The sequence below is a fragment of the Cetorhinus maximus genome, unplaced genomic scaffold (assembly GCF_964194155.1).
Source record: "Cetorhinus maximus unplaced genomic scaffold, sCetMax3.hap1.1 HAP1_SCAFFOLD_125, whole genome shotgun sequence".
Lineage (NCBI taxonomy): Eukaryota > Metazoa > Chordata > Chondrichthyes > Lamniformes > Cetorhinidae > Cetorhinus > Cetorhinus maximus.
In genome coordinates, this window is record NW_027596127.1 from 101,783 (window position 1) to 129,773 (window position 27,991).

The following is a 27,991-nucleotide window of genomic DNA, read 5'->3' on the forward strand; positions in this document are numbered from 1 at the left end:
TGATGACGATCTGGAATGCGCTGTCTGGGAGGGTGGTGGAGGCGAGTTGCCTCACATCCTTTAAAAAGTACCTGGATGAGCACTTGGCACGTCATAACATTCAAGGCTATGGGTCAAGTGCTAGTAAATGGGATTAGGTAGGTAGGTCAGATGTTTCTCACGTATTGGTGCAGACTCGATGGGCCGAAGGGCCTCTTCTGCACTGTGATTCTGTAATGGATATTTAAATAGTCTTAATAGGCCTTTGACAGATCGCCGGGTGCGCAGCGCAGTTAACAGCCCACCCGCCGAACTGAAAATCCAAATGGTACGCAGTGATGTCGGGACGCCCGCCCGATGTCATCACGCGTAATTTTATGCCTTGGTGATTGGGACCCACCCCTGCTCGCTGAGCCGAAGATTCAGGCCATAGAAACTAGGAGCAGGAGTAGGCCATTCGGCCCTTCGAGCCTGCTTCTTCCATTCAATATGATCATGGTTGATCCTCTATCTCAATGCCATATTCCCGCTTTCTCTCCATACCCCTTGAAGCTCTCAGTATCCAAAAATTTATCGATTTCTTTCTTGAGTATACTCAGTGACCCGGCCTCCACAGCCTCCTGTGGTAGAGAATTCCACAGGTTGACCACCCTCTGAGTGAAGAAATTTTCCCTCGTCTCAGTCCTAAATGGCCTGCCCCGTATCCTGAGACTGTGGCCCCTGGTTCTAGACTCCCCAACCAGGGGAAATATCCTCCCTGCATCCAGTCTGTCTAACCCTGTAAGAATTTTATGTTTCAATCAGATCCCCTCTCATTCTTCTGAACTCTAGTGAATACAGGCCCATCCGAACCAATCTCTCCTCATACGACAGTCCCGCCATCCCCGGTATCAGCCTAGTGAACCTTCGCTGCACTCCCTCCATGGCAAGTATATCCTTTCTTAGGTAGGGAGACCAAAACTGCACGTAATACTCCAAGTATGGTCTTACCAAGGCCTTGTATGACTGCATTGAGACATCCCTACTTCTGAGCTCAAATCCTATTGCATTGAAGGCCAACATACCATTTGCCTTCCTAATTGCTTGCTGCACCTGCCTATTTACTTTCATTGACTGGTGTACAAGGACACCCAGATCCCTTTGTACATCCACATTTCCCAATATATCATCATTTAAATAATACTCTGCCTTTCTGTTTTTCACACCAAAGCGTATAACTTTATATTTATCCACGTTACACAGAATCTGCCATGTGTTTACCCACACACACAACTTGCGTAAATCACCCTGAAGCCTCCTTGCGTCCTCCTCACAACTCACAACCCCGCCCAGTTTTGTGTCGTCAGCAAACTTGGAAATATTGCATTTGGTTCCCTCATCCAAGTCATTTCTGGTTGAGGGAAGGGCAGGACTGCCAGTGGTACAGGAATACCAGCGGTACAGGAATACCAGCGGTACAGGAACACCAGCGGTACAGGAACACTAGCGGTACAGGAACACCAGTGGTACAGGAACACCAGCGGTACAGGAATACCAGCGGTACAGGAACACCAGCAGTACAGGAACACCAGTGGTACAGGAATACCAGCGGTATTCCAGGGTACAGAATCTTCAGGCATGACAGGGGCTGGGATGTAAAAGAGGAGGTGATATTGCACTATTGATCAAGGAGTCTGTAAGGAGGGATGGTATCTTAGAAGGTTCCTCAAATCAGGCCATATGGGTAGAACTTAAAAACAAAAATGGGGCAGTCACTTTGCTGGGAGCTTACTATAGGCCTCCAAACAGTCAGGGGGAGATAGAGAAGCAGATATGTAGGCAAATCTCAGATAAGTGTAAAAATAATAGTAAGGGATTTCAACTTCCCCAAATTAATAGTCTGGGACTATCTAGACTGGGAGCAGCTACTTGTAGGAAGGTCTACATCAGACCAGTGGGAGTCATTCAAAAAGAAAATAGTGAGAGTTCAGGGCCAACATGTTTCCCGTAAAGGTGAAGGGTAGGACCAACAAGTCCGGGGAACCCTGGATGTCAAGGGATATAGAGGATTGGATAAGGGAACAAAAAGGAGGCTAACGGCAGATACAGAGGGCTGAAAACAACGGAAGCTCTAGAGAGTACAGAAAGTGACGGGGGGTACTTAAAAAAGAAATTAGGAGAGCATGAAAAAGCACTGGCGGGCAAGTTAAAGGAAAATCCCAAAGCATTTTATAAATATATTAAGGGCAAAAGGATAACCAGGGAAAGAGTAGGGCCCATTAGCGACTAAAGTGGCAATCTGTGCAAGGAGCCGGAGGACGTAGGTGAGATTTTGAATGATTACTTTTCATCTGTGTTCACTATGGAGAAGGACGATGTATGTGCAGAAATCAGGGAGGGGGGGACTGTATATACTTGAACAAATTAGCATTGGAAGGGAGGAGGTATTAGCGGTTTTAGCAGGCTTAAAAATGGATAAATCCCAGGCCCAGATGAGATGTATCCCAGGCTGCTATGTGAGGAAAGGGAGGAGATTGCAGGGGCTCTGACACTAATTTTCAAATCCTCCCTGGCCACAGGAGATGTGACAGAGGACTGGAGGACAGCGAATGTGGTACCATTACTCAAGAAGGGTAGTAGGGATAAACCAGGTAATTACAGGCCAGTGAGTCTGACATTAGTGGTAGGGAAACTATTGGAAAAAATTCGGAGGGACAGGATTAATCTCCACTTGGTGAGGCAGGGATTAATCAGAGACAGTCAGTATGGCTTTGTCAGGGGGAGATCATGTCTAACAAATTTGATTTAATTTTTCGAGGAGGTGACTAGTTATGTAGATGAGGGTAGTGCAGTTGATGTAGTCTACATGGATTTCAGTGAGGCTTTTGACAAAATTCCGCATGGGAGAATGGTCAAGAAGGTAAGAGCCCATGGGATTCAAGGCAATTTGGCAAATTGGATCCAAAATTGTCTTAGTGGCAGGAGGCAGAGGGTGATGGTCGAAGAGTGTTTTTGCGATTGGAAGCCTGTGACGAGTGGTGTACCACAGGGATCGGGGCTGGGACCCTTGCTGTTTGTAGTGTACATTAATGATTTCGATGTGAATATAGGGTGTATGATCAGTAAGTTCGCAGATGACACGAAAATTGGTAGTGTTGTAAATAGTGAGGAGGAAAGCCTTAGATTACAAGACGATATAAATGGGCTGGTAAGATGGGCAGAGCAGTGACAAATGGAATTTAATAATGAGAAGTGTGAGGTGATGCATTTTGGGAGGACTAACACAGCAAGGGAATACACAATGAATGGTAGGACTCTAGGAAGTACAGAAGATCAGGTGGACCTTGGTGTACATGTCCATAGATCCCTGAAGGCAGCAGCACGGGTGGTTAGGAAGGCATATGGGATACTTGCCTTTATTAGCCGAGGCATAGAATGTAAGTGCAGGGAGGTTATGTTGGAGCTGTATAGAACCTTGGTGAGGCCACAGGTGAAGTACTGTGTGCAGTTCTAATCACCACACTATAGGGAGGATGTGATTGCACTGGAGAAGGTGCAGAGGAGATTCGCCAGGATGTTGTCTGGGCTGGAGAATTTTAGTTATGAAGAGAAACTGGATAGGCTAGGGTTATTTTCCTTAGAGCAGAGAAGGCTGAGGGGGGACCTGATAGAGGTATACAAAATTATGAGGGACATAGGGAAGATAGGAAGACACTTTTTCCCTCAGCAGAGGCGTCAGTAACTAGGGGGCATAGATTTAAGATAGGAGGTTTAGAGGGGATTTGAGGAAAATTTTTTTCACCCAGAGGGTGGTTGGAATCTGGAACACACACCCCCTGAGGGGGTGGTAGAGGCAACAATTAAGAAACATTTAGATGAGCACTTGAAACGCCATAGCATACAGGGCTACAGGCCAATTGCTGGAAAATGGGATTAGAATAGATTGGTGGTTGATGGCCAGAATGGACATGATGGGCCGAAGGGCCTGTTTCTGTGCTTTATAACTCTATGACAACCATAGTTCAAACATGGTCAACAAAGCTGCGCTCAAGAGGTGTGGTGAGAGCGGCTACCCTTTTGACCGTGTATGGCATTATTTTTTCCTCTTTTTTCATTCACGAGATGTGGGCTTCACTGGCTGGGCCAGCATTTATTGCCCATCTCTAGTTGCCCTTGAGAAGGTAGTGGTGAGCTGCCTTCTTGAACCGCTGCAGTCCATGTGGTGTAGGTACATCCACAGGATGTTAGGGAAGGAGTTCCAGGATTTTGACCCAGTGACAGTGAAGGAATTGCAATATATTTCCAAGTCAGGATGGTGAGTGACTTGGAGGGGAACTTCCAGGCGGTGGTGTTCCCATCTATCTGCTGCCCTTGTCCTTCTAGGTGGTAGTGGTAATGGGTTTGGAAGGTGCTGTCAGAACAGGCTTCGTGAGTTCCTGCACTGCATCTTGTAGATGGTACACACCGCTGCTACTGTGTGTCAGTGGTGGAGGGAGTGAATGTTTGTGGATGTGGTGCCAATCAAGTGGGCTGCTTTGTCCTGGACAGTATCAAGCTTCGAGTGTTGTTGGAGCTGCACTCATCCAGCAAGTGGGGAGTATTCAATCACACTCTTGACTTGTGTCTTGTAGATGGTGGACAGGCTTTGAGGAGTCAGGAGGTGAGTTACTCACCGCAGGATTTCTAGCCTCTGACCTGCGCTTGTAGCCACAGTATTTATTTGGCTAGTCCAATTCAGTTTCTGGTCGATGGTAGCCCCCAGGATGTCGATAATGGGGTTTCAGCGATGGTAATGCCATCAATGGAGATGGTCATTGCCCGGCACTTGTGTGGCACGAATGTTACTTCCCACTTGTCAGCCCAAGCCTGGATCTTGCTGCATATGGACATGGACTGCTTCAGTATCTGAAGAGTCATGGATGGTGCTGAACATTGTAGAATTATCAGCGAACATCCCCACTTCTAACCTTATGATGGAAGGTCATTGACCTCCAACAACCACAAACACCTTCCTTTGGGCTAGGTATGACTCCAACCAGTGGAGAGTTTTCCCCTTGATGCCACACTTGGTCAAATGCTGCCTTGATGCCAAGGGCAGTCACTCTCACCTCACCTCTGGAGTTCAGCTCTTTTGTCCATGTTTGAACCAAGTCTTTGATGAGGTCAGAAGCTGAATGACCCTGTCGGAACCCAACGGCATCAAGGTGCCCTAGCAAAACTGGAGTCAACGGGAATCCGGGGAAAACTCGCCACTGGTTGGAGTCATACCTAGCACAAAGGGAGATAGTTGTGGTTGTTGGAGGTCAATCATCTCAGCTCCGGGACGTCACTGCAAGAATTCCTCAGGGCAGTGTCCTCGGCCAAACCATCTTCAGCTGATTCATCAATGACCTTCCTTCCATCATAAGGTCAGAAGTGGGGATGTTCGCTGATGATTGCACGATGTTCAGCACCATTCGCGACTCCTCAGATACTGAAGCAGCCCATGTCCAAATGCAGCAAGACCTGGACAATATCCAGGCTTGGGCTGACAAGTGGCAAGTAACATTCGCGCCACACAAGTGCCAGGCAATGACCATCTCCAACAAGAAAGAATCCAACCATCGTCCCTTGACATTCAATGGCATGACCATTGCTGAATCCCCCACTATCAACATCCTGGGGGTTACCATTGATCAGAAACAGAACTGGACTAGCCACGTAAATACTGTGGCTACAAGAGCAGGACAGAAGCTGAGAATCATACGACAAGTAACTCACCTCCAGAATCCCCAAAACCTGTCCACCACCTACAAGGCATAAGTCAGGAGTGTGATGGAACTCTCCCCACTTGCCTGGATGAGTGCAACTCCCACAACACTCAAGAAGCTGGACACCATCCAGGATAAAGCAGCCCACTTGATTAGCACCATATCCACAAACATTTACTCCCTCTACCACCGATGCACAGTAGCAGCAGTGTGTACAATCTACAAGATGCACTGCAGGGATTCACCAAAGCTCATTCAACAGCACCTTCCAAACCCACGACCAATACCATCTAGAAGGACAAGGGAAGCAGATACATGGGAACACCACCACCTGGAAGTTCCCACCAAGCCACACAACATCCTGAGTTGGAAATATATCACCGTTCCTTCACTGTCGCTGGGTCAAAATCCTAGAACTTGCTCCCTAACAGCACTGTGGGTGTACCTACACCACATGGACTGCAGCGGTTCAAGAAGGCAGCTCACCACCACCTTCTCAAGGGCAACTAGGGGTGGGCAATAAATGCTGGCTCAGTGAAGCCCACATCCCATGAAAGAATTAATTGCCCTGTCTTCAAAGGAGATGTGAATTATTAGGCTTCTATCCTCTGGAGTTTAGAAGAGTAAGAGGCGACATGATTGAAACATGTAAGATCCTGAGGGGTCTTGACAGGGTGGATGTGGAGAGGATTCTTGTGGAAGAATTTAAAACTAGGGGTCACTGTTTAAAAATAAGGGGTTATCTATTTAAAACAGAATTTTTTTCTCTCAGAGGGTTATGAGTCTTTGGAACTCTCTTCTGGAAAAGGTGGTGGAAGCAGTCTTATGGCAGCGGTGGATAGATTCTTGGTAAGCAAGGGGGTGATAGGTTATCTGGGGTAGCTGGGATGCAGATTTGAGGTTACTATCAGATCAGCCATGATCTTATTAAACGCGGAGCAGGCTTGAGGGGTTGAATGGCCTACTCCTGCTCCTTGTTCAAATGTTCATATTCGTATAATTTCCTAAATCAAAGCAAGATTGGAAAACAACTAATAAACAAGGAAAGGTCTTAAAATATTCATATACTTTTCAGATCAAAGAGCATGTTTTGAAAGGTAATCTGTGACAACCCAAGCATGCCAAGTTGCCATGGGGAAAGGTAGCAGCGGTTTTGAGTCAGTTTCCTCACAGACACAAACAGTTAATGTCTGGAGACTAACCTTAGGTTAGTGTCAGGAGAAGTGAAGGAGCCCTAAAGGTCCCAGAAAGTATAGGGGAACTCTTGGGTGGAAATAATAACAAAACAGGGAGTGACCCACTGGGATTTTCAGGCATAAATCACACGAGTTTAGGAATATCGCGTTAAATTAATAGCACTTTCCTTCTTTAATTCTCGTGCAGTAAAAGTTTTTATTTAAAACATTAAATCTTGTGGCATAATTCTTTCAGTTAATAACTGGGAGTTTGAGTTTCTTTTTAAAAGTTAATGGTCTCCCTTGAGATCATAATTGATATTTCTTTGATTGCAATTTTAAGTGAAAAGACACACTCCTGATTTTCCTAAATTCACATCTCATCTCAGCCATAGGTATTGGTATTGAGTGAGATTTTATGAAAAGAGATTTTTGACTAACAAGGGAGTCAAAGGATATCAGCAGGTGTGCAGGAAAGTGGAGTTGAGGCCACAATCAGAACAGCCATGTTGAATGGTGGAGCTGGCTCGAGGGGCCGAATGGCCTACTCCTGCTCCGTACGTTTGTAATATCCTGTTGCAAATATTCAAATTTCCAATTGTCCATCTCTCAACCACTACTAACATTATTCCTTTTTCCTGTGTGAAATCTGTAGAATGTTTGCAAGAACAAATTCTACTTACTGTTAAAATGGAGTAGAGCTTTAGGGGTGACAGGGGTTGATGTCAGGACCAGCATTTCTAATCCCTTTAATCCTTCCCGACAAACTTCTGCTGCTACTTCCTGGTTTATTTCAGTCACGTGATCAAGTTCCAGAACTTGTAATCGGATGCAGTTCCGAGCTGAAGAATAAATTTTATTCAGAATGTAATTAATAAATAACCCCATGATAAAATTTTACTGTTTAACAGCAGAACAATCTAGAAATCATGGACTGATTTAAGTAGTACTTAAGACAAAGCCAGTTCAAAATTTGTATGTGTAGTGCCTGTTTTTTTGGGCACAACAAAATAGCATATAAAATGGCATCTGTACTGCACACACACATTAGTGTGATCCATGCCAAACACCATACTGGTCGTCAATATTGAGTGTGCTGCCGAGATAAGTGAATTTATCTGCTGAGACAGGTTCTGGTCTTGGACTAAAACTATGGGCTCGAGATAGGGCTTTCCTTGAGTAGGCTGGTACATTACTTCAGTTTTCTTTGTGCCAATCTTAAGTCCGAAGTTGTGGCATGCGTTGGAGAACAAATCCATGCTACATTGCATGTCCAGCTCTGAACCGACAGCTGATGCAGATATCGGCAAACAGGAAATCATGAAGCACAGCACAGACAGGTGGCCTCCTTGTCGCTGTAACCATGCTATGATGTCCTTGGAGACTTTGGCCTTTGCCTGGATTCATCTACGATTGAGCAGCTTCCTGTACATGTGATATCTGATTTCGATGTCAAGGTATTCAGCATCTAGGAAGGATAGGCAAAAAGGAAAGGGAGGTGGGGTAGTGCAGTTAATAAAGGGTGAGATCAGTATGGGTGGAGATAAGAAACAGCAAGGGGAAGTAAACATTGGTAGGAGTTGTTTATAGACCACCAAACAATAGTGGTAATGTAAGTAAAGGCAAAATGCTGGAAATCTGAAACAGAAACAAAAAATGCTGAAAAAACTCAACAGATCTGACAGCATCTGCGGAGAGAAAGACAGAATTAACGTTTCGAGACCGTATGACTCTTCTTCAGAGCTCCTGAAGAAAAGTCATATGGACTCAAAATGTTAACTCTGTCTTTCTCTCCACAAATGCTGTCAGACCTGCTGAGTGATAATGTAGGACTCAGTATAAAGCAGGGGATTAGAGGTGCATGTAACAAGAGTAATATGTAACCATGGGGAACTTCAAATTACATGTGGACTGGGTAATCCTAAACACCACTAATGCTGTGGAGGACAAATTCTTGAAATGTGCACGAGGTGATTCTCGAGAACAGTTTCCTAGGTCAGAGGCTAGGAATCATGCGGCAAGTAACTCACCTCCTGACGCCCCAAAGCCTGTCCACCATCTACAAGCCACAAGTCAGGAGTGTGTTGGAATACTCTCCACTTGCCTGGATGAGTGCAGCTCCCACAACACTCAAGAAGCTGGACACCATCCGCTTGATTGGCGGATCCACATCCACAAACAATCACTCCCTCCACCACTGACGCACAGTAGCAGCAGTGTGTACAATCTACAAGATGCACTGCAGGGATTCACCAAAGCTCTTTCAACAGCACCTTCCAAACCCACGACCACTACCATCTAGAAGGACAAGGGCAGCAGATATATGGGAAAACCGCCACCTGGAAGTTCCCACCAAAACACACAACATCCTGAGTTGGAAATATATCACACCGCAGATGAAGGGACCTGAGGAAGAAAGGGAATAGGTGACTACCAGGCAGTCCAAGAGAAACAGGCAGGTAGTTCAGGAGTCCCCTGGGGTCCCGCTCGCAAATCAGTATTCCATTTTGGAGGCTGATGAGGGCGCTGGTTCCTCCAGGGAGTGCGGACAGAGCCAAGCTTCTGGCACCACAAGCAGCCTGTCTGTACAGGAGGGGAGGAAGGGAGGAAGAGCAATAGTAATAGGGGATTCTATAGTCAGGGGAACAGATAGGTGCTACTGTGGCCATCAACATGACTCCAGGATGGTGTGTTGCCTCCCTGGTGCCAGGGTCCGGGATGTCACTGAACAGCTGCAGGGCATCCTGAAAGGAGAGGGTGATAAGGCAGAGGTCATGGTACATGTTGGTACCAATGACATAGGTAGAAAGAGGGATGAGGTCTTGCATCAGGAATTCAGGGAGCTAGGCAATAGACTAAAAAGCAAGACCTCTCGGGTTGTAATCTCTGGATTACTCCCAGTGCCATGTGCTAACGAGCTCAGAAATAGGAGAATAGCGCAGATGAATACATGGCTTAACAGTTGGTACAGGAGGGAGGGTTTTAGATTCCTGGATCACTGGGACCATTTCTGGTGGGACCTGTACAAGCGGGATGGTCTACACCTGAACCAGAGCGGGACTAACATCCTTGCAGGCGTGTTTGCTAGTGCTGTTGGGAGGAGTTTAAACTAATTCGGCAGGGGGAGGGGAAACAGAATGTTAGCAGAATAAGGAGACATCATAATTTTGAGATCAAAAAAGAGGTGTTAGGCCGCTTGAAGAATATTAAGGTGGATAAGTCCCCAAGGCCAGATGGGATCTACCCCAGAGTACTGAGGGAGGCAAGGGAGGAGATTGCTGGGGCCTTGACAGAAATCTTTGTATCCTCACTGGCTACGGGTGAGGTCCCAGAGGACTGGAGAATGGCCAATGTTGTTCCATTGTTTAATAAGGGTAGCAGGGATAATCCAAGAAATTACAGGCCGGTGAGCCTTACGTCAGTGGTAGGGAAATTATTGGAGAAGATTCTTCGTGACAGGATTTACTACCATTTGGAAGCAAATGGGCGTATTAGTGAGAGGCAGCATGATTTTGTGAAGGGGAGGTCGTGTCTCACTAATTTGATCGAGTTTTTCGAGGAAGTGACAAAGATGATCGACGATGGAAGGGCAGTGGATGTTATACACATGGATTTCAGTAAGGCCTTTGACAAGGTCCCTCATGGCAGACTGGTACAGAAGATAAAGTCGCACGGGATCAGAGGTGAGCTGGCAAGATGGATACAGAATTGGCTTGGTCATAGAAGACAGAGGGTAGCAGTGGAAGGGTGCTTTTCTGAATGGAGAGCTGTGACTAGTGGAGTTCCGCAGGGATCAGTGCTGGGACCTTTGCTGTTTGTAGTATACATAAATGATTTGGAGGAAAATGTAACTGGGCTAATTAGTAAGTTTGCAGACGACACTAAGGTTGGAGGAGTTGCAGATAGTGAAGAGGATTGTCAAAGGATACAACGGGATATAGATCGGTTGGAGACTTGGGCGGAGAAATGGCAGATAGAGTTTAATCCGGACAAATGCGAGGTAATGCATTTTGGAAGGTCTAATACAGGCAGGAATTATACAGTAAATGGCAGAACCCTTAAGTGCATTGACGGGCAGAGGGATCTGGGTGTACAGGTCCACAGGACACTGAAAGTGGCAACGCAGGTGGATAAGGTAGTCAGGAAGGCATATGGCATGCTTGCCTTCATCGGCAGGGGTATTGAGTATAAAAGCTGGGAAGTCATGCTGCAGCTGTATAGAACCTTGGTTAGGCCACACTTGGAATATTGCGTGCAATTCTGGTTGCCACATTACCAGAAGGATATGGAGGCGTTGGAGAGGGTGCAGAGGAGGTTTACCAGGATGCTGCCTGGTCTGGAGGTTATTAGCTATGAGGAGAGGTTGGAGAAACTCGGATTATTCTCACTAGAGCGACAGAGATTGAGGGGCGACTTGATAGAAGTTTACAAAATTATGAGTGGCATGGACAGAGTAGATAGTCAGAAGCTTTTTCCCAGGGTGGAGGAGTCAATTACTAGGGAACATAGATTTAAGGTGAGAGGAGAAAACTATAGAGGAGATGCGCGGGGCAAGTTTTTTACGCAGAGGGTAGTGAGTGTCTGGAATTCGTTGCCAGATAGTGGTGTTTAAGAGGCAGCTTGACAAATACATGAATAGGGTGGGAATAGAGGGATACAGACCCCAGAAGTGCAAAATGTTTTAGTTGACGGGCAATATGATCATCGCAGGCTTGGAGGGCCGAAGGGCCTGTTCTGTACTGTACTTTTCTTTGTTCTTTGTTCTAATACAGTAAAACAATCAAGTCAGAGGGAGTACAGCTGCAATAAGTTTCAACGGAGTAAGGCAAGGCTGGATGGCCTCTACTTTAATGCCAGGAGTATTACAGGTAAAACGGATGAGTTGAGGGTGAGGATTGACATGTGGAATTGTGATATAGTAGCCATCACTGAGATGTGGTTGGGGGAGGGGCAGGATTGGCAGCTCAACATTCCGGGATATAGAATCTTCAGGCGAGACAGGGGAGGGGGTAAAAGAGGAGGAGGCGTTGCAGTTAGTTAAGGAGTCTGTTACTGCAGTAAGGAGAGATGATATCTTGGAGGGGGCATTGAATGAAACTTTGTGGGTAGAGTTTAGGAATAAAAAAGGGGCAACCACATTATTAGGTGTTTATTATAGAACCCCAGATAGTCAGTGGGAAATTGAGGAACAAATATGTGCACAATTTGCGGAGGTGTGTAAAAGCAATACCAATAGGGTACTTATATTAGGTGATTTCAACTTTCCCAACATTAATTGGGATAGAGATAGTGTTAACGGCTTGGATGGAGTGGATTTCTTGAAATGTGTACAGGAGAACTTTTTAGGTCAATATGTAGAGGGTCCAACAAGGGACGGTGCATTGCTGGACCTAATTCTGGGGAATGAAGCCAGACAGGTGGCTGAGGTGGTGGTGGGTGAGCATTTTAGCGATAGCGACCACAACATGGTACAGTTTAAGTTTGTTATGGACAAAGAAATAGACAATGTTTTAGTTTGAGGGAGAGTGGATTTTAGTAAAATAAGGCAGGATCTGGCCAAGGTAGACTGGAAACAGTTACTTGTGGGGAAATCTACAGAAGAGCAGTGGGGGGTGTTCAAAAAGGAAATGGGGAGGGTACAGGCTCAACATGTTCCCTCTAGGGTGATAGGAAGGAGTAACAAGCTCAGAGAACCATGGATGACCAGAGATATTCAGGTTACGATGAGAAGGAAAAGAGAGGCTTTTAGCAGGTACAAGGGAAGCAAATCAGCAGAGGCATTAGTGGAGTACAGAAAGTGCAGGGTGGAGCTTAACAAAGCAATTAGGAGAGCAAAGAGGGAAAATGAGAAAGCTCTGGCTGGTAAAAGTAGGGATAATCCCAAGATATTCTATAAGTCTATCAATGGGAAGAGGATAACCAGGGAAAGAGTAGGGCCCATAAGGGACCAAGGGGGCAATCTATGGGTGGAGCCAGAGGACATCGCTAGAGTGTTGAATGAATACTTCACGTCCGTCTTCACCCAAGAGAATGAAGATGAAGGTATGGAACTCGGGCAGAGAGACTGCGAGGTTCTTAAGCAAATTGATATAGGGAGTGACAAGGTATTGGAGGTGTTGGCAGGCTTAAAAGTGAACAAATCTCCAGGTCCAGATGATTTGTGTCCCAGACTGCTGAGGGAGGCAAGGGAGGAGGTCGCAGGGGCTCTAACCCAAATTTTTAATTCCTCTCTGGCCACGGGGGAGGTGCCAGAGGACTGGAGAACAGCTAATGTGGTTCCGCTATTTAAGAAGGCTTGTAGAGATAAGCCAGGGAACTACAGGCCAGTGAGTCTCACGTCAGTGGTAGGGAAACTATTGGAGAAATTTCTGAAGGAGAGAATCTATCTCCACTTGGAGAGGCAAGGTTTGATTAGGGATAGTCAGCATGGCTTTGTCAGAGGGAGGTCATGTCTAACAAATTTGATTGAATTTTTTGAGGAGGTGACCAGGTGTGTAGATGCGGGTAGTGCAGTTGATGCAGTTTATATGGATTTCAGCAAAGCCTTTGACAAGGTCCCACGTGGGAGGCTTATAAAGAAGGCAAAGGCACATGGGATACAGGGTAATTTGATAAGGTGGATTCAAGATTGGCTTAGTTGTAGGAGGCAGAGGGTGATGACAGAAGGATGCTTTAGTGACTGGAAGCCAGTGTCCAGTGGCGTACCACAGGGATCTGTGCTCGGTCCCCTATTATTTGTCATTTCTATAAACGGCATAGATGACTATGTGGGGGGTAGGATTAGTAAATTTGCGGATGACACAAGGATTGGCCGGGTGGTTAACAGTGAGGTTGAGTGTCTTGGGCTACAGGAAGATATAGACGGGATGGTCAAATGGGCAGATAAGTGGCGGATGGAATTTAACCCTGAAAAGTGTGAGGTGATACACTTTAGAAGGAGTAATTTGACAAGGAAGTATTCAATGAACGGCATGGCACTAGGAAGTTCTGAGGAACAAAGGGACCTTGACGTGTGTGCCCATAGATCTCTGAAGGCGGAGGGGCATGTTAGTGGGGTGGTGAAAAAGGCATATGGGACACTTGCCTTTATCAATCGAGGCATAGATTACAAAAGTAGGGAGATCATGTTGGAGTTGTATAGAACCTTGGTGAGGGCACAGCTGGAGTACTGTGTGCAGTTCTGGTCGCCACATTATAGGAAGGATGTGATTGCACTGGGGGGTGCAGAGGAGATTCACCAGGATGCTGCCTGGGATGAAACATTTAAGTTATGAAGAGAGGTTGGATAGACTTGGGTTGTTGTTGTTGGAGCAGAGAAGACTGAGGGGCATCTTGATCGAGGTGTATAAGATTATGAGGGGCATGGACAGGGTGGATAGGGAGCAGCTGTTCCCCTTAGTTGAAGGGTCAGTCACAAGGGGGCATAAGTTCAAGGTGAGGGGCAGGAGGTTTAGGGGGGATGTGAGGAAAAACCTTTTTACCCAGAGGGTCTGGAATGCACTGCCTGGGAGGATGATGGAAGCGGGTTGCCTCACATCCTTTAAAAAGTACCTGGATGAGCACTTGGCACGTCATAACATTCAAGGCTATGGGCCAAGTGCTGGTAAATGGGATTAGGTAGGTAGGTCAGGTGTTTCTAACGTGTCGGTGCAGACTTGATGAGCCGAAGGGCCTCTTCTGCACTGTGATTCTGTTCCTTCACGGTCGCTGGGTCAAAATCTTAGAACTCCCTTCCTAACAGCACTGTGGGTGTACTTATGCCACATGGACTGCAGCGGTTCAAGAAGGCAGCTCACCACCACCTTCTCAAGGGCAACTAGGGATGGGCAATAAATGCTGGCCCAGCCAGCGAAGCCTACATCACGTGACTGAATTTCAAAAAAGTTTGTGGAAGAGCCAACTAGAGATTGGGCTATTTCAGGTCAAGTATTGTGCAATGAGAAAGGGCTAATTAATACGGATGGTGATGGCGTAGTGGTATTGTTGTTGGAGTAGTAATCCAAAGACCCAGAGTAATGCTCTGAGGACTTGGGTTTGAATCCTGCCATGGCAGATGGTGGGATTTGAATTCAACTAAAAGTCTAATGATGACCATGAAACCATGGTAGAGTGTTGTAAAAACCCAACTGGTTCACTGATGTCCTTGAGAGAAGGAAATCTGCCATCCTTACATGGTCCGGAAAAGTGTGAGGTAATGCACTTGTGAAGGGCTAACAAGGCAAGGGATTACACAATGAATGGTAGGACCCAGGAAAGTACTGAAGATCAGAGGGACCTTGGTGTGCATGTCCACGGATCCCTGAAGGTAGCAGGGCAGGTAGGTAAGGTGGTTAAGAAGGCATATGGGATACTTGACTTTATCGGCTGAGGCATAGAATATAAGACCAGGGAGGTTATGCTGGAACTGTATAAAATGCTGGTTAGGCCACAGTTAGAGTATTGCGTGCAGTTCTGGTCACCACATTATAGGAAGGATGTGATTGCGCTGGAGGGGGCGCGGAGCAGATTTACCAGGATGCTGCCTGGGCTGGAGGGTCTGAGCAATGAGGAAAGATTGGATAGGCTGGAGTTATTTTCCTTGGAGCAGTGAAGGTTGCGAGGGGACTTGTTTGAGGTGTATAAGATTATGAGGCACATAGGTAGGGTGGATAGGAAGGCACTTTTTCCATTAGCAGAGGGGTCCATAACCAGGGAGCATAGATTTAAGGTAAGAGGTAGAAGGATAAGAGGGGAGACAAGGAAACATTTTTTCACCCAGAGGGTGGTGGGAGTCTGGAACTCACTGCCTGAAAGGGTGGTTGAGTCAGAAAACCTCATAACATTTAAGAAGTATTTAGATATTCACTTGCGTTGCCATAGCCTCCAGGGCTATGGGCCAAACGCTGGAAAATGGGATTAGTGTAGTCAGATCTTTGTTGACCGACGTGGACACGATGGGCCAAATGGCCTCCGCCTGTGCTGTAGGCACCAATGAGAACTTTCTAATGCTATGAACTCTTTTAAATCACATGTGTATCGGGAATGACACCCTGAAATATATCCTGACAGTTACCCAAGGAGGCTAGTCCCTGCAGTCCACATCCTGCACCACCAACTCCCAGTGCTCGCAAGTGTGGCCAACAGCGTCCGATCATCTGTAGGCTACGGTTGTTGAATCGAGTTGGCTGGTGGCTGGAGGGAAAGAGATTGAGAGAAAAACACCACATTACGGAGAGTTACTCATCTTAAAATCATACAAAACAACTGATTGAAAAGAACCACAAACAGTTACAATCTAAACTATTTCTATCTTTCAGTCCAAAGATGGCATTTTCCATCCTTTCCACATGAATTGCAGTTCCCATGAAGATGTAAAAGTATTCGATTACAGCAGCTTCTAAACATTGATTTAAGCCTCAGTAAATTATTCCTATTTGGCGTTGAGGAGTTGATGACAATCTACAAGTGCTCTCCCTGTACGTACTATATCCCCCAGGGCTTAACCCAATCACAACACCAATCCAGAATTGTACATGTAGAGATCAAGTTGTCGATAGTCGCCTTAGTCCTGAAACCAAGATGATACTGTAAGGCTTCGTGGCCCAATGGGGCCTTGTGAGGAAGGTAGGGTGCTAATCATGGGTGATATGAATCTACATATAGATTGGACAAATCAGATTGGCAAAGGTAGCCTGGTTGATGAATTCACGGAGTGTTTTCGGGAGAGTTTTAGAGCAGCATGTATTAGCACCAACCAGAGAGCAGGCTATTCAAGATCTGGTAATGTCCAATGAGACAGGACTAATTAATGACATCATAGTGAAGGCACCCCTAGGTAGCAGTGATCATAGTAGGGTGGAAATTCACATTCATAGAGTCATACAGTCATAGATGTCTACAGCACAGAGAAAGGCCCTTTGGCCCATTGAGTCTGCACTGGTGAAACAAGTACCTAATCCCATTTTCTAGCACTAGGCCCATAGCCTTGTATACCATGGCATCGCAAGTGCACATCCAAATACTTCTTAAATGGTATGAGGGTTTCTGCCTCTACCACCCTTTCAGGCAGTGATTTCCAGATTCCCACCACCTGCTGAGTCAAAAAATTCTTCCTCACATCCCCTCTAAACCTCCTGCCCCTTACCCTAAATCTATGCCCCCTGGTTATTGATCCCACCACCAAGGGGAAAAGTTCCTTCCTGTCTACCCTATCTATGCCCCTCATAATTTTATACACCTCAATCATGTCCCTCCTCAATCTCCTCTGCTCCAGGGAAAATAACCCCAGTCTATCCAATCTCTCCTCATAACTAAAACTCCAGCCCAGGCAACATCCTGGTAAATCTCCTCTGCACTCCCTCTAATGCAATCACATCCTTCCTATATTGCGGATTCCAGAACTGCACACAATACTCTAGCTGTGGCCTCACCAGCGTTTTATACAGTTCCAGCATAACCTCCCTGCTCTTATATTCTATGCCTTGGCTAATAAAGGCAAGTATCCCATATGCCTTCTTAACCGCCTTATCTACCTGTCCTGCAACCTTAAGGGATCGGTGGACACGCACGCCAAGGTCCCTCTGATACTCGGTACTTCCCAGAGTCCTACCATTCATCGTGTATTCCCATGCCTTGTTTGCCCTGCCTCAGTGCATCACCTCACACTTATCCAGATTAAATTCCATTTGCCACTGATCAGCCCATCTGACCAGCCCGTCTATATCCTCCTGTAGTCTAAGGCTATCCTGCTCACTATTTATCACCCCACCAATTTTTGTGTCATCCACAAACTTACTGAACATCCCTCCTACATTCAAGTCTAAATCGTTTATATATACCACAAATAGCAAGGGACCCAACACCGATCCCTGTGGAACCCACTGGACATAGGCATCCAGTTACAAAAACACCCCTCGACCATCACTCTCTGCTTCCTGCCCCTCAGCCAATTCTGGATCCAATTTGCCAAATTGCCTTGGATCCCATGGGCTCTTACCTTTGTTGTCAATCTCCCATGCGGGACCTTATCAAAAGCCTTGCTGAAGTCCAAGTAGACTACATTGAATGCATTGCCCTCATCTACACACCTGGTCACCTCTTCGAAAAATTCAATCAAATTGGTCAGACATGACCTCCCCGTAACAAAACCATGCTGACTGTCCTTGATTAGTCCCTGCCTCTCCAAGCGTAGATTAATTCTGACCCTCAGAATTGCTTCCAATAGTTTTCCCACCACTGAGGTTAGACTGACTGGCCTGTAGTTCCTTCGTTTATCCCTCGAATAACAGTACCACATTGGCTGTCCTCCAGTCCTCTGGCACCTCGCCTGTGGCCAGAGGTATTGAAAATTATTGCCAGTTTGAGGGAAAGTGGATATAAGACTAGTGTTTTAAATTAAATAAGGGCAATGTTGAGGGCATGAAGACAGAACTGGCTGAAGTGAACTGGGAAATTAGGTTAGGGGATAGGTCAATGGAGATGCTGTGGCAGACATTTAAGGAGATGTTTCAGAATATTCAGAAAAGATGCACTCCAGTGTGAAAGAAAGACTTGAAGGGAAGGACGCACCATCCCTGGCTAACTAAGGAAGTTAAAGGTAGTATTAAATTGAAAGAAAAAGCATAAAATTCTACAAGGATGAGTGGCAGGTCAGAAGATTAGACAGGATATGATGAACAACAAAAAGGTTAATAAGGAGGGAAAAATTAGAGTGCTAGAGAAAGCTAGATATATAAAAACAGATAGTAAGAGTTTCTACAGGTATTTAAAAAGGAAAAGAGTAAGTAAAGTGTGTTGGTCTTACAGAGAATGAGTCTGGGGAATTAATAATGGAAAATAAGGAAATGTTGAATGAATTAAACAGATATTTCGCATCTGTCTTCACTGTAGAGGAGAGAAAATAACATCCCAGAAATAACTGTGAATCAGGAGGTGAAAAGGAGGGAGGAACTTAAAACAATACAATCACCAGGGAAAGGGCACTGAGAAAATTATTAGAACTAAAAGCTGACAAGTCCACAGGTCCTGGTTGGCTCTGTCCTAGGGTCTGGAAAGAAGTGGCTGCTGAAATAGTCGATGAATTGGTTTTAATTTTCCAAAATTTCCTCGATTTTGGAAAGGTCCCATCAGATTGGAAAATAGTACCATAAGACGTAGGAGCAGAGTTAGGCCATTCGGCCCATCGAGTCTGCTCCGCCACTCAATGAGATCATGGCTGATCTGATAATCCTCAACTCCACTTTCCTGCTCTTTCCCCATAACCCTTACTGATTAAAAATCTGTCTATCTCAGCCTTGAATATACTTAACGACCCAGCCTCTACTGGCCTCTGCGGTAAAGAATTCCACAGATTCACCACCCTCTGAGAGAATAAATTCCTCCTCATCTCTGTTTTAAGTGGGCGCCCCCTTACTCTGAGATTATGCCCTCTGGTTCTAGACTTTCCCACAAGGGGAAACAACCTCTCAGCATCCATCCTGTCAAGCCCCCTAAGAATCTTATATGTTCCAATAAGGTTTTCTCATTCTCATTCTTCTAAACTCCAATGACTACAGGCCCAATCAACTCAACCCCTCCTCATAAGAAAATCCCTCCATCCCAAGGATCAGCCTAGTGAACCTTCTCTGGACTGCCTCCAAGGCCAGTATATCATTCCTTAGATAAGGGGAACAAAACTGTTCACAGTATTCTAGGCTTTCTCTAACTGGTGCTTTGCATAGCAAAGACTTTTGCTTAGCAAGACTTCCCTATTTTTATACTCCATTCCCTTTGAAATAAAGGCCAACATTCCATTTGCCTTCCCTATTACCTGCTGAACTTGTATATTAGCTTTTTGCGATTCATGCACGAGGTCCCCCAAAACCCTGTGCTACAGCTTTCTGAAGTCTTTCTCCATTTAAATAATATTCAGTTCCTCTTTTCTTCCTGCCAAAGTGCATAGCCTCATATTTTCCCACAATATATTTCATCTGCCAAATTTCTGCCCACTCACTTAACCTGTCTATACCTCTCTGTAGACTCCTTGTGTCATCCTCACCACTTACCTTCCGACCTATTTTTGTGTCATCCGCAAACTTGGCGATAGTACATTCACTTCCCTCATCCAAGTCATTAATATATATTGTAAATAATTGTCACCCCAGCACTGATCCCTGTGGCACTCTACTAGTTACAGGTTGCCATCCTGAAAATGCCCCCCTTATCCCAACTCTTCTTCTATTAGTTAGCCAATCCACTCTCATATACTACCCCCAGCACCATGGGCTTTTATTTTATTAAGTAGCCTTATCGGTATCAGTAATAAACTGAATGTGAAATTCCAAATATATTACATCTACTGGTTCCCCTTTATCTATCCTGCTTGTTACCTCCTCAAAGAATTCTAATAAATTTGTTAGGCATGATTTCCCCTTTATGAAGCCATGCTGACTCTGCTTGATTAGATTATGTATTTCTAAATGCTCTGCTATTACATCCTTTATAACAGACTCTAACATTTTCCCAATGACAGATGTTAAGCTAACAGGCCTATAGTTACCTGTTTTTTGTCTCCCTCTCTTTTTGAATAAGGGTGTTACATTGGCAGTTTTCCAATCCTCTGGGACTTTTCCAGAATCTAAGGATTCTTGGAAGGTTACCACCAGTGCACCCACTCTCTCTGCAGCTACTTCCTTTAATATCCTAGGATGTAACCCATAAAGTCTGAGGACTTATTGGCCTGTATCCCTATTAGCTTCTCTAGTACTTTTTCTCAAGTGATTGTTATTGTATTTATTTCCTCCCCCTCCTTTTGCCCCTTGATTATTTAGTATTTTTGGAATGATATTAGTGTCTTCTACCGTGAAGACTGATGCAAAGTATTTATTCAACTCCTCTGCCATTTCCTGGTTCCCCATTATTATTTCCCCAGCCTCAATCTCTAGGGGGTCGATGTTCACTTTGACCTCTCTCTTCCTTTTTATTTATTTAAAGAAGCTCTGACTGTCTATTTTTATATTACTTGCTAGTTTACCCTCAAAGTTTATTTTCTCCCTCTTTTTTATTTCTTTTGGTCATCTTTTGTTGGTTTTTAAAACTTTCTCAATCCTCTGGCTTACCACTAATCTTTGCCACATTGTACGTTTTTTCTTTCAATTTGACACTATCCTTAACTTCCTTGGTCAACCATGGTTGGTTTACCCCCTTCCTAGAATCCTTCTTCCTCAGTGGGATATATCTTTGCTGTGGGTCATTATTATGGCACAGCTGATGGTAATGGCTGAGTTGTTCAAATCCCAGAGGTAAACTTGAAACAACTGTCATAACCCATTTTTGCAATTTGTATGTTTCGAGGTGCAGGCTTTGAATTCAATAGTAATAAGACCACCAAGGCTTAAGAGGTTTTTATAAAACTATATTAAACATTTATTAATACAAGAAAGATTGTAAACACATACATACATCTACAAAATTACTACTATAATAACTACAAAAATTCCCTAATTAACCTGCCTCTCAGTTACACCTCCGTTAAGGCAACAGTAAATCTCATAGATTTAAAGAGACATCTGGCAAAGCAAATCCTGGACAGTCGCATTCAAAATGAGTTTCTTTCAGCTATGGGTCCTTGCAGGCAGCAACTTGAGGCTTACAGGCTGGAGGCTTCTCACACTTGTTGGATCTTAAAATGCCTCTCCCTTACACACCGTCTCCTTTCTCCTTTATACATATCTTTCTCTTTGAATGTCAATTTTCCATTGTATCACAAGGCTTTTAACTTTACCTCTTCTAACAATAACCCACCAATTTTATGAGTAAGCTGAAAAAAAATAAGCACGTTGCCTGGCATCTTCTCACTAGGTGCAAGATTACGGGTGAAATTTTACACTTGATCTTCTACCCTCCTTACATTTACCTAATTAACATCTCAAAACTACTATACATCAAAGCACCCAGATAAACTGGCTTTAATCCAATTATGACACACACAGACACGGAACCCATTAGAACACTATTTTAAAAATAATTTCCAATAACATTATAGACATTAATATCTCTTTGTGACAGTCATGAACTATTTTCTTAAACGTCTGCCATTGTTCATCAACTGTCTTTTCTGCTAAACTCCCTTTCCTGTCCACTCCAGCCAACTCTGCTCTCATTCCTTTGTAATTACCCTTGTTTAAGTTTAGCACAATTATTTCTGACCTAAGTTTCTCACTCTCAAACTGAATGCTAAATTCTACCATGTAATGGTCACTGTTCCCTAGGGGATCTTTTACTCTGAGATCATTTATTAAACATGCCTCATGACACATTACCAGATCCAAAATAGCCTGATCCCTGGTTGGATTCACAGAGTCACACAGTGCAGAAGAGGCCCTTCAGCCCATTGAGTCTGCACCGACACGTGAGAAACACCTGACCTATCTATCTAATCCCATTTACCAGCACTTGGCCCATAGCCTTGAATGTTATGATGTGCCAAGTGCTCATCCAGATACTTTTTAAAGGACGTGAGGCAACCCGCCTCCACCAGCCTCCCAGGCAGTGCATTCCAAACCGTCACCACCCTCTGGGTAAAAAAGTTTATCCTCATATTCCCCTTAAACCTTCTGCCTCTCATCTTGATCTTATGTCCCCTCGTGACTGACCCTTCAACTAAGAGGAACAGCTGCTCCCTATCCACCCTGTCCATGCCCCTCATAATCTTATACACCTAGGAAACTGTCCCGAATACACTATGAATTCTTGCTTGTGGCTACCTCTGCCAATTTGATTTTCCCAATCTACATGAAGATTAAAGTCACCCATGATTAATGTACTGCCTTTTTTACATGCCCTCATTATCTCCTGATTTATTCTCTGCCCTACAGTATAGCTACTGTTAGGGGGCCTATAGACTATTCCCACCAGTGTCGTCTTCCCTTTGTTATTTCTTACCTCCACCCATATGGATTCTACATCTTCCGATCCAAGGTCATTTCTTGCTATCGTACTTATTCCATCTCGTGCTAACAAAGCTACCCCACCACCCTTTCCTTCCTGCCTGCCCTTTCAAAAAGTCACATACCTCTGAATATTTAGTTCCCAGCTTTGATCTCCTTGTGACTATGTCTCCGTAATGGCTATAAGATCATATCCAGTAACCTCTATTTGTGCCCTTAATTTATTTATTTTGTTCCGAATACTACATGCATTTAAGTAAAGAGCCATTAATTTTTTTTTGTCTTTTTACCATTTTTTTCCCCCTTTGACCCTATTTGCTGCTGTTTTTTTTATATTTGTACACTCTGTCCCTTTCTGTCACGCTCTGGGTATCATTACCTAAATAGCTACCCTGGAAGGCTGCCATGTCCTTTTGCTTTGTAAGCCTACGTATTCCCCTCTCCAGAACCCTCCCCCCACTCTATTTAGTTTAAAGCCCTTTTACAGCCCTAGTTATTTGATTTGCCAGGATACTGGTCCCAGCACGGTTCCAGTGAATCCTGTCCCACTGGAACAGCTCCCTTCTACCTGAATACCCATGAACTGAAACCCATTCCTCCCACACCAATCTTTGAGCCATGCATTCAACTCCTTGACTTTATTTACCCTATGCCAGTTTGCCCACGGCTCAGGTAGTAATCCTGCGATTATTACCTTGCTTTTTAATTTAGCCCTTGGAAACACGTTGCTCCCATGGCAAACGGGATCCTCCTCCGCCCGCCTGCCATCATCCCGCTGTTAGATCATGCCAGGTCCCATGTTTAAAGGTCAGCTGCAAGCATAATGCTCATTGCTTCCAGCTCACCACTGCTGCCCAGGAGACATGGCCCTCAAAGGCCAGAAGACTGCAGCCCCCAGGTTTAATAACGGATCCCACGAGTGACTGCTGGATGCCGTGGAAGCCTGCCAGGATGTCCTGTACCCCCACTATGGCCGCAGGATGGGCAGCAACGTGACCAACCCGGCTTGGGAGGCGGTGGCAGTCAGTGCTAACGCCCTGCAGAAGAGAACAGCCACCCAGTGCCGCAAGGGGATGAATGACCTCCTCCATTCCGCCAGGGTAAGTCACTCTTTTCATCACTCTCAACTCACACACTCACAAACCCATCACACATCCAGAGAACTCTCACTCACTGCCAGTGCAAGGGACATCACCATTCACCCTCTCACACACACACCTTCATTGTCCTCAGCCCATGCATAGGATCACTCACCACCCACATAGGCCAGGCATGTTTATCATCTGGCCCGGCAGGTGTCCTGATACACTTTCCTCATCTCTATCCATGTTGGACAAGCTGGCACACAACAAGGGGGAGAGGTCGCAGATCGGTGGAGCAATGCCAGAGATCAAGGGCCTCACAGACTTCGAAAACAGAGCCATCCAGCTGGCCGGCGATGACCAGGACCGTTACTGTGCTGACGGTGAGGTTGGCGCTGCTCTACCAAGTGAGGATCCAGCAGTGCAACATCCATCAGACAACCATGCCGTGAGTGATGTGTCCTCTTTCACAGGCCACTACCATGCACTAATTATCTCTCCTTGCTTCCGCAGGCACATCTGCCAAACAGCCGACAGAGTCCATGACCATGGGCCTCCAATCAAGCCCCGGTGAGACCTCCGAAAATGAATCTGAAGGCACCCTCCCCTGAAGTCCTGTCACAGCGCTCCATACCCATACCCTCCACCAGTGCAGAGATACACACCTCAGTGGGACCTAGCTTTAGAATAGACACGGGATCACAATCTGGTGAGCACATCGCACTGTCTGAATCCACAGCAGGCAGCGGCAGAGACTTCCCAGGTCCCTGGCACTCGGAGGACTGCTGAAGGCCAGAACGTTGCTGAGTCTGAGTCAGATGATGAGCCTCTGGACTCAGTCATGTCTCAGTTGCTGGAGCTGCAAAGACAAGCTTGGGAACATCAGGAAGGGATGTCCTTTGCACTCCACAGATTGCAAGGCACGATGGAGGAGTCCATCTGTCTTCAGGCTGAGGTGATACTGCCGGCAAACCAAAGCACCAAGGTCAACACTGGCAGGATGGCAGCCGCCATGGAGACCTTGGTCCAGGACGTCGCGACTGCACTGCTGCGCGGGCTCAACTGAATGGCTATAAATTGAGAGAGGGGAATGTGCAACGAGACCTGGGTGTCCGGTACACCAGTCACTGAAGGTAAGCATGTAGGTGCAGCAGGCGGTAAAGAAGGCAAATGGTATGTTGGCCTTCATAGCCAGAGGATTCGAGTACAGGAGCAGGGATGTCTTGCTGCAATTGTACAGGGCCTTGGTGAGACCACATCTGGAATATTGAGTGCAGTTTTGGTCTCCTTATCTGAGGAAGGATGTACTTGCTATAGAGGGAGTGCAGTGAAGGTTTACCCGACTGATTCCTGGGATGGCAGGACTGACATATGAGGAGAGATTGAGTCAATTAGGATTATATTTGCTGGAGTTCAGAAGAATGAGGGGGGATCTCATAGAAACCTATAAAATTCTAACAGGACTAGACAGGGTAGATGGAGGAAGGATGTTCCCGATGGTGGGGGAGTCCAGAACCAGGGGTCACAGTCTGAGGATATGGGGTAGACCATTTAGGACTGAGATGAGGAGAAATTTCTTCACCCAGAGAGTGGTGAGCCTGTGGAATTCGCAATCGCAGAAAGTAGTTGAGACCAAAACATTGTATGTTTTCAAGAAGGAGTTAGATATAGCTCTTGAGGTGAAAGGGATCAAAGGATATGGGGAGAAAGCGGGAGCAGGCTATTGAGTTGGATGATCAGCCATGATCATAATGAATGGTCGAGCAGGCTCGAAGGGCCGAACGGCCTACTTTTGCTCCTAGTTTCTATGTTTCTATGTTAATTCCATCACTGACCATAGTTGGCCTCCAACAGCGTGTACGCGAGAGGGGTGTTGGGAAGCTTGGTCTCACTCCAGCTACCCTTTCCTATCAAGGAGTCAGCCAGGGGCCTTCGGGCACCCAAGGGAGGAGGATCAACAGGTGCGCACTGCGGGCCCATCCACCCAGGTGACTCTGGGAGTGACCAGCCCATCCGAATCCCCTTAAGCTGCGGTGTGACCACCTCTCTGAACATGCTATCCACGTAGCTCTCACCCCGCTGATGCGCCACAGTGACTCCAGCCGCCGCTCAAGCTTTGAAACCCGGAGCTCAGGTTTCTGCAGCTGGCAGCACTTCCTGCACATGTGGTCGGCTAGGACACCGGTAGCTTCCATGACTTGGCAATTGACTGTGCTGCCGTGCCATGTCTTAATTCTACTTCCCTTATGTTAACTTTATTCTACTTTGTATTATTTATGTTACTTTGTTATATTGGCCCTAATTTTTCCTTATTCCTGGTGCTTATCAGTTAAATCCAAGTATAGCTACTTGTTTAAAAATATTACACTTTTCTAATTTACTCACCAGGTCCTACTCACCAAGGCAGCAGCTCTTCTTTCTGAGGAAAGGTAGTAAAGGAAAGGAGCACCTCCTCCATGAACTCCCTCAGTCACCAAACTCCAACTGAAGCACTCTACTGCAGCCAAAAACATGCCAGTGCAGACAAAGTCAGCACTATAAGATAGCCTACTTTTATACTCCCTGAACCTAGCCTCTGAAAAACTGATTAAGCCAGTTATCTGATTAACTAGTTGTATCTGCAAGCAGAGCCTGTATGAGCCTTGTTTTAAGGCTGGACTAAAACTCACCTCCTTCCAACCCGAACAGCAACTTTTAGTTAATTGCTGACTTAAAGAAAGATGAGGCTTTAGATAGAATTTAACCCTTAAACTCCCTCAGTCACCAAACTCCAAAAGAAGCTCTCTATGGCAGCCCAAAGCAGTACTCCAGAATTAATGATAGTGTTAGCACATTAGAGAGGGATTCCCTAACCTCAGGAAAACAGGATGTAGAAGCGGTTTGGGTTGGGATGAAAAATGATAAAGGCAAGAAGTCACTTGTGGGAGTGGTGTACAAGCCCCTTAATTGTAACTACACAGTAGGACAGAGTATAAAAGAAGAGATAATGGGGGGTTGTCAGAAAGGTACAGCAATAACCAGGGGGGGTTTTAATCTACATATAGACTGGAAAAATCAGATGGGCAAAGGTAGCATAGTTGAGGAGTTCATAGAATGTTTTCGGGATAGATTCTTAGCACAGCACATTCTGGAGCCAACCAGGGAGCAGGCTATACTAGGATAAAAGCAAAAAACTGCAGTTGCTGGAAATCCAAAACAAAAATAAAAATACCTGGAAAAACTCAGCAGGTCTGACAGCATCTGCGGAGAGGAACACAGTTAACGTTTCGAGTCCGCGTGACTCTTCAACAGAACTAAGGAAAAATAGAAAAGAGGTGAAATATAAGCTGGTTTAAGGGGGGGTGGGACAGGTAGAGCTGGATAGAGGGCCAGTGATAGGTGGAGATAGCCAAAAGATGTCATAGACAAAAAGGACAAAGAGGTGTTGACGGTGGTGATATTATCTAAGGAATGTGCTAATAGATAACATTAAGAGTAGAAAGCAGGACGAGCAAGGTACAGATAGCCCTAGTGAGGGTGGGGTGGGGGGAAGGGATCGAAATAGGCTAAAAGGTAGAGATAAAACAATGGATGAAAATACATTTAAAAATAATGGAAATAGGTGGGAAAAGAAAAATCTATATAAATTATTGGAAAAAGAAGGGGAAAATCGGAAAGGGGGTGCGGATGGAGGAGAGAGTTCGTGATCTAAAATTGTTGAACTCAATATTCAGTCTGGAAGGCTGTAAAGTGCCTAGTCGGAAGATGAGATGCTGTTCCTCCAGTTTGCGTTGACCTTCACTGGAACAATGCAGCAAGCCAAGGACGGACATGTGGGCATGAGAGCAGGGTGGAGTGTTGAAATGGCAAGCGACAGGGAGGTCTGGGTCATGCTTGCGGACAGACCGAAGGTGTTCTGCAAAGCGGTCACCCAGCCTGCGTTTGGTCTCTCCAATGTAGAGGAAACCGCATTGGGAGCAGCGAATGCAGTAGACTAAACTGAGGGACGTGCAAGTGAAATGCTGCTTCACTTGAAAGAAGTGCTTGGGCCCTTGGACGGTGAGGAGAGGGGAAGTAAAGTGGCAGGTGTTGCACCTTCTGCGGTTGCATGGGAAGGTGCCGTGGGAGGCGGTTGAGGTGTA

The 27,991-nt window shown here is 45.6% G+C and overlaps 1 protein-coding gene across 3 annotated transcripts in view; it reads right to left on the reverse strand.

Moving 5' to 3' along the window:
• The window catches only part of fbxo41 (F-box protein 41), a 262,069-nt gene that overhangs the window by 49,505 nt on the left and 184,573 nt on the right, over positions 1–27,991 (reverse strand). For all 3 annotated transcript variants that reach the window (XM_078534849.1, XM_078534847.1, XM_078534848.1), the window contains 2 exons: positions 15,936–16,054; positions 7,567–7,725 (listed from right to left, as the gene is read on the reverse strand). In XM_078534849.1, the coding sequence (XP_078390975.1) occupies positions 7,567–7,725; positions 15,936–16,054 (278 nt within the window). The remainder of the gene's footprint in view (positions 1–7,566; positions 7,726–15,935; positions 16,055–27,991) is intronic.